Source organism: Chrysoperla carnea, chromosome 4 (genome assembly GCF_905475395.1).
Source record: "Chrysoperla carnea chromosome 4, inChrCarn1.1, whole genome shotgun sequence".
In the NCBI taxonomy this organism is placed as follows: domain Eukaryota; kingdom Metazoa; phylum Arthropoda; class Insecta; order Neuroptera; family Chrysopidae; genus Chrysoperla; species Chrysoperla carnea.
Genome location: NC_058340.1, coordinates 62,576,578 through 62,589,206, shown reverse-complemented (window position 1 = coordinate 62,589,206; position 12,629 = coordinate 62,576,578). Strand labels below are relative to the sequence as shown.

General features: G+C 28.2%; 1 protein-coding gene across 1 annotated transcript in view; it reads left to right on the top strand.

Moving 5' to 3' along the window:
- Positions 1–10,430: 10,430 nt before the first annotated feature.
- LOC123298838 overlaps positions 10,431–12,629 on the top strand; it is a 160,664-nt gene continuing 158,465 nt past the window's right edge. Inside the window, exon 1 of the mRNA XM_044880933.1 lies at positions 10,431–10,535. Coding sequence (XP_044736868.1) covers positions 10,451–10,535 — 85 coding nt within the window. The 5' untranslated portion in view covers positions 10,431–10,450. The remainder of the gene's footprint in view (positions 10,536–12,629) is intronic.

The following is a 12,629-nucleotide window of genomic DNA, read 5'->3' as shown; positions in this document are numbered from 1 at the left end:
GAAAGGTTGTTGTGATACTCCAGAAGACTGTGCAAATGCTGATGCACTTGATCCACCTGATGGAATGAAACGATGAAAACCTCCACCATTTTGGAATGACGAAGCACTTGCTGACGATTGTGAAAATGTTTGGGAAGATGGAAAACCCCGATGAAATGATGAGCCGAATTGATTAATACTTGAAGTTGGTGAAATAAATTCGTGGCTCACAAAATTGTTCTTAATTATATGCCTCGCTTCGGAATTTCGATTATAATCTTGATTTCCATAATTATTTCCATGAGAAATCACATGAACAGGAGTAACGTGTGGAATATGTTTTATTTCTGGTTGTTGTTGAACTGGAGGTGATAAAATCCGTATTGGGGTTATAGTATGCTGAAATTCGTTTTCAGAAAATTGTTGTGTATTTCCTGCTTCTTCAATGTTATTATTATCTAATGGAATAACCAAATCAGCATCGGCTATAAATGTTTGACTTCTTAATTGATCTGGTAAAATATGATTTGAGGCATTATTTGCATCCGAACTTGGACTAATATCTTCTGGTGGCGCAAGTCGTTGAGAATTAATATTTATTTGTGGTAAGTCTTTATCATTTAGTGTAATGCAATACATCGAAGTAGGTTTAAAACTTGACTGGCTGGAGTCGTCAGAGCTAACTGAACGAGCTTCTTCTAGTGTTGATAATGTTCGATTTATTGCTTTTTGTAAGTCGCTAAGTTTTCCTGTTATGGACAATGTGGGTCGATTTAATTTATCTGAAGAGATTTCTGTCTCATTGGCTGATCTTGTCTCATTTATCATAGATGATCGATTTTCGGTCATTTGCTGATTGTTGGCAATTTTTTCAGTTCCTGTTGCGGCTTTCATGTTAGAAACATTTGGGTCATGAACTATTGGATTTTGTACTACACGAAATGCATTTTGTGAATTTTCATTTGGCATGTTGATTAACATTACTGTTGAGGGGGATCTAAATTCATTTTCGTCATTTATTGCTTGGAAATTTAAAAAATCATCAGGTAATTGCTCCATGAACGTAACTCCATTGTCATTCATATCAAAATAGTCTTCGTCGGTGAATGCTCGAAACAATTGTGCATTATCATGGCTCATTTCGTGAATCATTCCTTGATTGTCAGTTGTCACGGCACGGAATGATTGAGGATTTTCCATGACATGAACTACTTGTGGACTTTCATTTTCTGATTCTCGAAACATTTTTGAATCATTTGGCATAACTTGTATCATCATACCGCTATCTGCTCGTAATATTTGTTGATCATTTGTGGATTCACGAAGTTTTTGTGGCTCTTCATTTGTGGTTACACGAAACATATTTGAGTTTCCATTTTCCATGATATGTACTATTTGTGGACTATCAATTTCTGATTCTCGGAACATTTTTGAATCATTCGGTAATATCATTACCATACCATTATTTGCTCTTAATATTTGATGATCCTCATTAGTGGATTCACGAAGTTTTTGTTGGTCATCATTTGTAGTTGATACCATCATTTGAGGAGATTTATCTTTTATTGCTTGAACCATTATTTGGTCATCATTGGAAACAGCTTGAAACAATTGGGGATTATCACTCAACATTGCTTGAACCAATTCATGATCTTCATTTGTCATATCACGAAACATTTGAGGATTATCATTCATCACTGCTTGAACCATTGTAGATTCTTCATTTGTCATAGCTCGAAACATTTGAGGTTGGCCATTACTGGTTGTTTTAACCATTGTAGGATTTTCGACGACACGAAACATTTGAGGGGTATCATTTATGGAAGTTTGAACCATTGTAGGAACCCCATTTGTCATAGTTGTTGAGGCACGAAACATTTGATTCCTATCATTCATCGAATTTTGGACCGAAGAATCCGCATTTGTCATTGTCATTGCGCGAAACGTTTGAGGTCCAACATTAGTTACTGTTTGAATCATTGAAGGATCTTCATTGGACACGGCACGAAATATTTGAGGTTTGTCATTTATTATTGCTTGATTCATTGTAGGATTTTCATTTGCGGATCCACGAGATATTTCCGGATTTGTAATTTTGTCTTGTGGCATAACATTTTCACGCATAGTATTGGAATCCAAGGAATTTGTTTCTAAAATATTGAAACATTAATTGTTAAATGTTGATTATTAAACAAAATGAATGTAAAATTACACTTTTTGAAGTTACAAAATTTTGACTTTGTCAAAATAGAAAATATTTTTAGATTTTATGATCAGTTTTAAGCAAAAAAATATAATTTTTTCTCTAGATGCTTAGTTTACGAAATAAATATTCTTGAAAAATTAAATTTTAAGAAAAATGAGTTATTTCTTCAATTTCTGAGGAAATTCGCTTAGCTAACGCAGCTTCTGCACAAGGGTTTTTTTTATACTCATACATTTTTAAATAAAAAACATTATATATTACATAAAAATATAGGAATTGTGATTAAAATGGAACTGCTGCTGTAGTACAAATTTCGTCTAATTTTAGTAACTATGAATTTCACGAAGTTTTTTGGGTCGAGTAGCCCCAATTTTCTTTTTGGAACAGCTTTACAACGGCTCAGCATTCACTTGCTCGTCTTTTTCGGTTTCTGAATTGTATTAAATTTTACCGCTTACATATTATAAATTTTTTAAATAAATAAATAAATTTGCCATTATTTCTTACCAAAATCGTTGCCTTCGTCAGCATCTCTAAATATCGGTACAAGTTGCATATGTGGATGATGATGATGTGTTATTAAATTTGCACGTGCCATATTTCTTAAATGCTCTTGAATAGCATTATTTCGTATTTTTGCTGCAATCAATCCAGGTGGTATAAGCCCAACAATTTCGTCATTAATTCCATTTTCATTTTGTTCCGTTGAAGATAATGAAACAATTTTTATTACTCCAAATATTACATACATAAACTGTGGAAAGTATAGAAATTGATTAATATGTGTACCATTTGCCGAAAAAGTGAATAAATATTTTAGAGGAAGAAATATTAAAGAAAATATTAACCTTAGGAATAGAAAATTATTATTTTACAATGGTTAACTAGATAATAAACTTTAAATTATTGAAATTGGTTTCAATATTTAAACTTAAAATAAAATAGTTCAAATCGTTCATCGAAAATTGAAAAAAAATAAAAATATTAACATCTCTAAGAAATCAATGGTGCATGAAACTTTCTTAGGCAATGTATAATACAATTCAGTTGTAAACTTTGCATATAGTGTATATTATATGTTATTGTTCTAACATTTTTTTTCTATTAAAAATTAAGATTTTTAGCAAATTTTATGCGCTCACGTATATTTACGGAAATAAGTGAGTTGTGAAATGCTTCACTTCAATATATCGATACGTCTAACAATGGCACCACCGACCCGTCGATTTTGGTAATTGTTTACAAAAATTCATCAAAAAGGATGATTAATTGTGTCGAGTTGTTATATTATTTATTATGACTTTTTCATTACAATCCAGTAATCCGAAAATTTCAATAATCCGGAATCATCTGGTTTCTAGTAGTGCCGGATTAGTGAGATTGTACTGTATTATTATTTTGAAATATATTTTTCACTCACCTTTATAAAGTGTCCCATTTTAAATTATTTGTTCGTAAAATCACCATAGAATTATTTATCACTTTTTAAGTACCACAATTAAATTAAAAAACTATTTTTTATTAAAATAAAATATTACAAATTATTTTTTTTAAATATTAATAATGTTGTTATCGATGAACGTAAATTCAACGACTAACTAAATTTTTATTGAGTCCCGTGAATTAATAATAAAATTTTTAATATAAATATTTATATTTGATAACAAAAATAAAATAAATCTAATTCCAATATATTTAATAAATTTGTAATATAAAAATATTTTTTGCATTTTCAGCATAAAAAAAAGGTATTCGATAAAGTATAGAGTGTTTAATTTATGTTACTTTTTATTCTTTTTTATAATATTTGAACTTGAACATTAAATAAACCATTTTGGATGGACGTGGAAACCATTATAAATGAAATGTTGTTTAATCGACATCTTCTTATACCAATATTCTGCTATCGATGTCTTCTTTCAAGATGGATGAGTTAAAGGTCTCCAGTAGCACTTCAAAACGAAGATAATATCTTAAAGAATCATTCACAGGATCTTTCATTCACAGTTCAAATATTTGGGCCTCACATATATGGTTTTTTCGGTTCAGTCGAATGTACCTGAGTGTTATAAAAATCGCACGGATTTATACGATTGCGACCTCCTATCATGGAATTTTCACAATCTTTGTTTGAAAATATGAAAACCTGATAGATTTGTCAAAATTTTTCACACAAATTATGAAATTATGAAATAATAATATATTATGTACAGATATATTTTGCTTTACACAAAAGCGATAATTTATTATTAAAGGGATAGTTTTTCTAGATTATTGACCTGAAATTACAGGAAACCTATTGAGTTTATGAAATTAGTTTGCAATAAAGTTATTGGTTTTTGAAAATTTTCTGCATCTGAGCTGTTCTCCAGCTTGAACGAATTATTTTAAACTCGTAAATATGTACATAAGAAGCTATTTTAAGTTTTCGATTGAATTTTAAAAAAAACTGAATTGTGTTATAAAGAAGTTTGTTATAATGAAAGCTTTTTAAAAAAATGTATATTAGCTTTGAATTCAAATAGAAGTTACTTATTTCGATTATTCTTTTACACTATACGATACTTTATATGAATAAAATAGAAAATAATTAATTTTGATCTAAACTTTAAGAATAAATGAAGATTTACAAAAAATAATTTTTATTTATTAATTCTTTTAACACAATATTAAACAAGTAAACACACGGTGTATAAAAAAAATTTTCTAAATTTGATGACTTTTCAAAATCATTATATGACATTAATTAATAAATTTTTTTTAAATAACATTTACATTTATAAAAAATTTTGTTTTTAATAATGCGTTCTAAATTATTGATTTTGACCCAAAAAGAATTTGGTGTTTTTTGAACTAATTACAAAATATCGAAAATTTGTTCTGTAATTGAATAGGTATAATAAAATATGCGATTAATTTTAAAAAATCTCAAAGCATCATTAAAAAAAATTAGTTCGTAAAAATATTAAGAGAAATCATTCAATGAAAGTATAATCGCGAATAACTAAAGATTCATGGATTATTTTTCTTCGTTAATATGGATAAATAAGAGGCTAATGATTCAATTGCATTCGAAACAGTACTATTTTTTTCCTATTTTTTATCTTATCTTGTTTTCTACAGAGAACGAGGGTTGAAAAACAGAAGTATCTAATATATATATTTAACTAACTTTCGATAGAAAAAGATTTTTAATTTTAAATAATATTTTTTTAATTAGAAACACTTTTTGATGAGTCTGAACTGTGCCATTTTACAATTTTTCCTATAGATTTTAAAGCGTAATCTTAGGAATTATAACAATGATCTTGGGTTAGTTCATTTTTCGCCTTATTTAACCGCAGAGGAAGATAATTTATTTATAGTGGCGTGCCATCGATATGTCAAATCATTTGGAGAGATTTTTAGAGGGAGTCAATTTGATCTTTACAATCTAAATTCATTTTTTTAGGGTAAACAGTTTATGCCCAAAAATAGGTCAATTATACATTCTATGAGCATTTTAATCTTAAGAACAGAAAAATGCTATATTTTTTTCATTATACAATTTATCCATAACCAAAAAAAATTTTTTTAAAGTCGATTTGCAAATTTAAACGTTGATTTGTGAGAACTTAGCTTTGCCCCAGTTATTCATCAGAAAGTTATAAGAGTGACCTTGAGAGGTTAGCAACTTTTTTATTATAATCAAATGCGTATGCAATTTCTAAAAGCCATCAAGTTTAATCCTACTTTATGTTGTTTGCAAAGTTTAGGCGATTTAAATCTATAATAATAACGCAACCGATTAAATTAATTTTTTGGATTAAATTCATCTGGTACCTCTATATACAAAATTGTTGTACATAAAAACTATATATATTTTTATTTCGTTTCTGAGGTTTGTGTTCGGTGATAACTCTTATTAAGTTTAATCTAGATAACTCAAATGATTTAACATTCCCCTTGGTTTTTAACTTATCTACCTTAAGCAAACTAAAGAAAACTTCACATTTCAGGTCATATGATCTAAAATTGAAGAGTTTGAGACTCTAGCTTATCTAAGTTTTAGCTCAGATATAGATGGAAGTATGTGTGTAGGTTTTTGTACTTGAATTTTTAAGATATTTAAATATTAAAATGTATGTTATAGTACAGAAAATTTTACAAAAGATATTTTAATATCCGCAAACTTAACTACTGATATATGTATGCATAGTTATTATTTAAATTTTTACATATTATTATAGCCTCAAGGCAAATATCCTATTAAACTTTTACCTGTTGACTCTACTTAAATTAGTGATGAGCCACATATTTTTACTTTAATCTTATAATAAAATTTATAAATAAATTTTACTAAATTCATGTGATTATTACTAACCTTTCTCTTAATTGTTATTTTAGTTGAAAAAGTTATGATATTTGAAGAATTTCGTCTTCACATTATTCGGTTTATAAAACTTATTCATTCACATTATAGACTTGGAGATACTAGCACAAAAATTTCCTAACCATTTGTTACAGTATGCCAATCCACTAATAGATCAAATTATGTAATTAGTGATATACAAATGATCGTCATAGCGCTGATCGTCAGGGTATAATATACAGACGACTATAATCGAATTTTGATATGACGTGAGAAAAAGTCAACCAAACCTTTCCCCAAGTATTTTGGCTGGATATTCTCTCACTGAAAGAACGCTATACTTTTCTTGGCGTAATAATAATAATTACGTAACTGTGCCTATATTAACCAGTGTTTCCGGGGTGGCTTGTTCAGAAGTTTCATTAAGTGCTTTGAAAACAAACATTTTTAAATTAAAAATAACTCGGCATTATTTATTTAACTAATAAAAATTATCAGTCCATTTGGTAATTTTGAAGAGTGTTAAAATTAAGTGGGATCGCAAGAAATATAAAAGGCAATGTATTTCAAGCTTATTTCTAAAAATTTATCTATCTGCTCGCCCATCATATATATTAATTTATTTATACCATGTATATATGTAATATATATCAAGGTATACTAAGTTTAGTCCCGAGTTTGTAACGCTTAAAAATATTGATGCAACGAACAAAATTTTGGTATAGGTTTTCATAAAATTACCTAATTAGTCCATTTTCGATTGTACGTCCGTCTGCGAACACGATAACTTAAAAACGAAAAAAAGATATCAAGTGTCAAAAAGTGAGGTCGAATTCGTAAATGAGCAACATAGGTCAATTGGATCTTGGCTCCGCAGGATCCATGTTGTAAACCGTTAGGGATAGAACAAAAGTTTAAATTTAAAAAATATTTCTTATAAAAAAATAAACAACTTTTGTTGGAACATTTTTTCGTAAACATCACCGTTCAGCCGTGAGAGAACAAATTAGGCGTGAATTGAATGGTATGTATTATATAGGAATATCAGTTATGTATGTGAAATGCGACAGTGTAATTAACACTCTCTATACATGGTATTTCAACAATTAACTCAGTCAATTGTTTGTTTTCACTTGTTTTAAGATAAGTTTTCCTAGTTTAATTTTGGATACCTGTACCATTTAGATGTGTTAATGGACCAGGTAGTGTCTAATTCACACAATTTGTTGTTTTAATTATAATTTACAAATTTTTAATACAAAAATTTTACTAATTTTCGAATAAATCTTTGACAACTTATGAAAAGTGTCCCTTTCGCGTTATTGCTAACAAGGATTTATCCATAAGCCTTAGATTAAAAAAAATTGGTGTTTATCGTTAATTTTCATTTTTTTTTTTTTTTTTGAATTGTTTTTAAGAATTATTTCATAATTGTTTACATTAATTATTCAATAGCCACATCCTTTATAGCCCTTTTTCATGAAAAAATACATAAAAAAACATGCAATCAATAATTTCGAATACAATAATTACAATAACAATTACACGGTAACAATGGATAACCTAACTTATCATTGTATACAGCGAAAAATTGTATACACCTGTTCCCAGCACGTTAATTCATATATTTTTTCTTGTGGATGCAAAAAAAGTCACAAGTCTTTGTGTGTAAAATATACATATACCATTTACAGTGTCGTGCAGTGACTTGCGATTTGAAGAATGTTTGGTTTGGAAATCGGTCTTGCTTTTGCCCAAAATTCGATACTGAGACAAAGATCAATCCTGTATCTCTGGATGTGTGATGATAAAAAGGTTTCGCCACGTTTGAGACTAAGAACAATATCAGCGCCCTTGAGATTTTGCCAACATGTTTTCTACTTAGTATCTATCTTTAGAGAGAATCGTTAATTCATAAAAAAAGATATCTTCTTTTTCATTTAATTCAGCCAAATCGAAACATCTTACAGCTTACAAACATCTGTGCAATTAACTATCAGAAGAATTATTTAAGCCTTCCAGAATTTTTAAAACCTGCATTAAGATTGATGAATAGAAAGATTATTTATGATGGTTTTAAGAGCCTTAAATGCAAGTTCAAAACCAAGCCTAAGACTGGTTTAGGTAGATAGTTTAGCTAATCACTAGCAGTTATATAAGTTTACTCATAAGAACGTTGCATATTACTTATTTGGACAGCCAGTGCTGCTTATCAATTTTTTTTTTCTGTTTTTTTAACGTTTTTATCGTTAATGTTTATCCGACAGGAATTGCTATTTTATAGGCAGTTTTTACTTTTTTTGGATTAATTCGCAGTCAAAAATTAGTGGGTGTGTGTGTGGTTCTTAGGTAGAAAATAATAATAAGAAAGTGTATTAAGTTTTGGGTTTCGAAAAAATTAAAAATAGGACCTTTACCGCCGAAAAATTTGGATTTTTTTTTTTTAAATTCTAATAAGAATAAAAATTTCAAAAATTTCACTTTTGAATGTGTCGAGATTTCCATTTCTTCGTTTTGTTGAGGATCGGACAAAAGTTGTGAGCGTTGGAGAGTCGATTATCTGCCAATTACAATAAGCAATTAAGGAAAACTTGGACTTGAAAAAATGCTGCTCTCTCAATAACACTCTCTTTGAGCTTTGTATTTTTAACTAAGGCCTACGTCGCTATAAATTTTTGACTATCAAATAAGTCAAAAAAATGTAAGTTATATTGAAAAATCTATGGCTGATCAAAAATTGGGGGCACTGAGAAGAGTAAGTTTTATTCTTCCCTGCGCTTCCATATTTGATAAAAATATTAAAAGAACATACTCAAAATCGGTTCAGGTATGAAAGTTACGTCTCAACGGAATATAACTTTGGTGTCGCCAACTACCAGATTGTGAACAAAACTTTGGTTGTTCCCTTTGTCCTTTGTTCTTTGGTGAATAATTTTTCATCATACGACCTTACTTGGTTAGACAAGCCCTTGTATATTTTGTTCCGATACGGGGCATCAAACACAAGCTTTCTCGCAGAACTGGGGGAAACCAGGTTAAAAATTGTTAAACTTTTTTTATAAAAACAGTTTTTCTACGATTATTATTCCTAGTCCGATCTAATTAGAATTCATAACGCTTTTCATTAACCATTCTGTATACAAGATCTACATTTCTCTCCCACTTGAAATAGATAGAAGAAATATATATTGCTATCTTTTATTTTCATTAACAAATAAAATTAACTGTTTTTACATCGGGAACGTTATCAGAATATAGAAGTTGAATTAAATAAAGATCAACTTATACATAAACATACATTGATCTTTGTTAACCGGTTAACAGTATCTAATGTGAAAGTCTTACTATAAAAATTATAAAATTTTAATAAAGAAAGATGTACTTATTGAAATAAATATGATTATCTTTTTCTAACTGTTGTTTATTAATTTAAATTATTTGTGTTACACCTGAAGAATGGTTTTTTTTTTTACTTCTTCCACAACAATTCTATCAAAGAGGTCTTACAGTGGTGACTGCATGCAGTGTATTTGATCCGTTAAAGTCTGTGTGTACTGCAGAACATAAGTTCGAACTGCGATATATACATTATTGGCGGTGAGTTTAATAAGTGACAACAAGACCATCATCGTAGTATAGTTCCGGGAAAATTTTTTTGTATTTGGAACATAATGCAGTTTTTCAATACTTAAAATATTTTGGTGTTATTTTTAAGGAACTTTTTACACATTTTGGATTTGTGTGACATGTGGTACGGTGATATTAGTGTGATTTAGTGAAAATTTGAAATATTTTTTTTTTATATTGTGCAAATTTTTCTGGAGGCCGTTTTGATTTTGGATTTTTCACTTTTATTTTGTACCTTTGTAAATATTTTTAGATTTAAAAAAAATATGTTACAACCTCGAAGAAGAATGGATAACACTGCAACGTATGCTACGGCAATTTTATTGATTGCATTTATTAGTTGTAATATTTGTACAGTAAATTCTTTAAAAGGTAAGCAAGAATGATTTTGGATTTTATTTTTATATAATTTAAATAATTTACAATATTTGATTTTAATGATCTGGTAATGTTCATTACTGTCTGTTTTTTTTTTAAAACCGGCCCAATAAACCGTTATTATGGGAATATTACTAACCTATATTATATGATTCTAATAACAAACAAAAAAATATGTGTAATGCGACTAATTTCATATAAAAGTGTGTGAAATAATAGACATGTTCAAGTAACTTGTTGAAAAATTTTAATTTTAATATTTAGTTTTCCTTTTTACTAGGCCGTGTTTTTTTCTAACTTTTGCCAAAGTAAGTAGCAAAAAATGTGAAGATAGCTTTCAAAACTGCAGAAAAAGTATTTGAAAATTTAGTTCTTTAATAGTTGAAAATTACCATGAATTTAATAGAAAATTTCTTACGAAATGCACATTTCTCACACACAATACGCTTTAGACAAAATATTTTTATCAACTGTTGTAGATTATAGAAAAACAATATATTCTGACGAACAGTTTTAAAGAAATTCTAAAGCTTTAATCTAGAAAATACTTATTATCGATCTTATTATCTCGATAGTGAAATATTGTACAGTATAGTCATATGTACATTTCTTTCATTTTTCTCGAATTGTCTTCTAAGAAAAATCGACTGTATAATTTTAAAATTCGGGAGTATATAATCAGCCGCCAAAAAAAGCCAAATTCTGGATAAGTTATAGTTTAGATTATTCACTAGCTCTGATAAAATGATTATACTGTATAAGTAATAAATGAATGGCCAATATATTTTTCCAAGTTTTGAAAAATAGAAATTATTTGATAAAGTATTCGATATTTTAACTACGATTTTGTACAATATCATGTTTTTTATTCTCTTGCATAAACTATTTTTTTCTTCTCTTTTAAAATCTTGTTTCCCAAAAGGAGCTAACCTTGAATTAGTATGTTTAAGTAAATTATTTTTTAAAAATATGATAAATGTTTGGGAAATTTTATTTGTCGAAAAAAAAATCCACAAACCACTCATATTATTATTTTTTAAGTGTATTGGACGCCACTCAAAAATCAATTTTTGAGATTATTGTTAACTAATAATTTAATGCTCTTCTGGCAATTTCCATTCAGGACTTTATTCGTACATTGCTTTGAATTTAAAACTATTTTTAAAAATGGTTGGATATCTGATCAAGAATTTTGTTAGTCTCATTTTAAAATATATACAACCATGTATGCCATTTTTAAATTTTAGCTAATTTTGTATTCTATTCGTTGATATAAATGGCAATCTGGTCTAATTCTCGAATAAAAATAATCGTAAAAGAAAATAATCAGAGAAAGTTAAAATTTGAACAATTGATATGAAGGGATTATCAGAGATTTAATTCATTTTTACCCTCGACTTTTTTAATTTTGTATGAAAGGTAGTTTGATCGAGAGTGTTCTTAGCTATGTTTATAGTTTAGGGCTCCATACCGGATAATAAATAGAAAAGAGTTAATGACATTCTTGAAACATAGCTATAAGACCACTCTCGATTAAAAGACCTTTCAAATAAACAAAGAATCAATATCGGTTCATTCGTTTAGGAACTACTATTAACTATTAGAGAAAAATGATTTATCATACAAATTTATTCAATTAAGTGCCTCAATAAATTGACCAGTTGTCGTTCGAATTCAAATACTATACTTTTCGTTTTAAGCCAACAATAAATTTCAAACTATGTTTTTGAAATAAATTGTCTGCTCGAACATTCTTTACAATTTATATAAGATATGACTTGAATTGTTTTTAAATTATATACAATTACTTTGATGTATGAATGTATATAATACTTCTTATATTATGTACTGAAATAATGTTGTCGCTTGCATGGATTGAGTTTTACTTCCTATAACTTTGTAAATGAACCTCCTCCAAAGAAATATGTGAAAACATTATACTACACCTGTCTGAGTGTACGAACTTTTTTTTTAAACGGTGTACTGTAAGAGATAACACTTTCATTTAACTTATATTATGTCTATGAAACAAAAATATTATTTATTAACAAAAAAAAATAGGGACTGTTTTTTTCATCTTAATAAGTA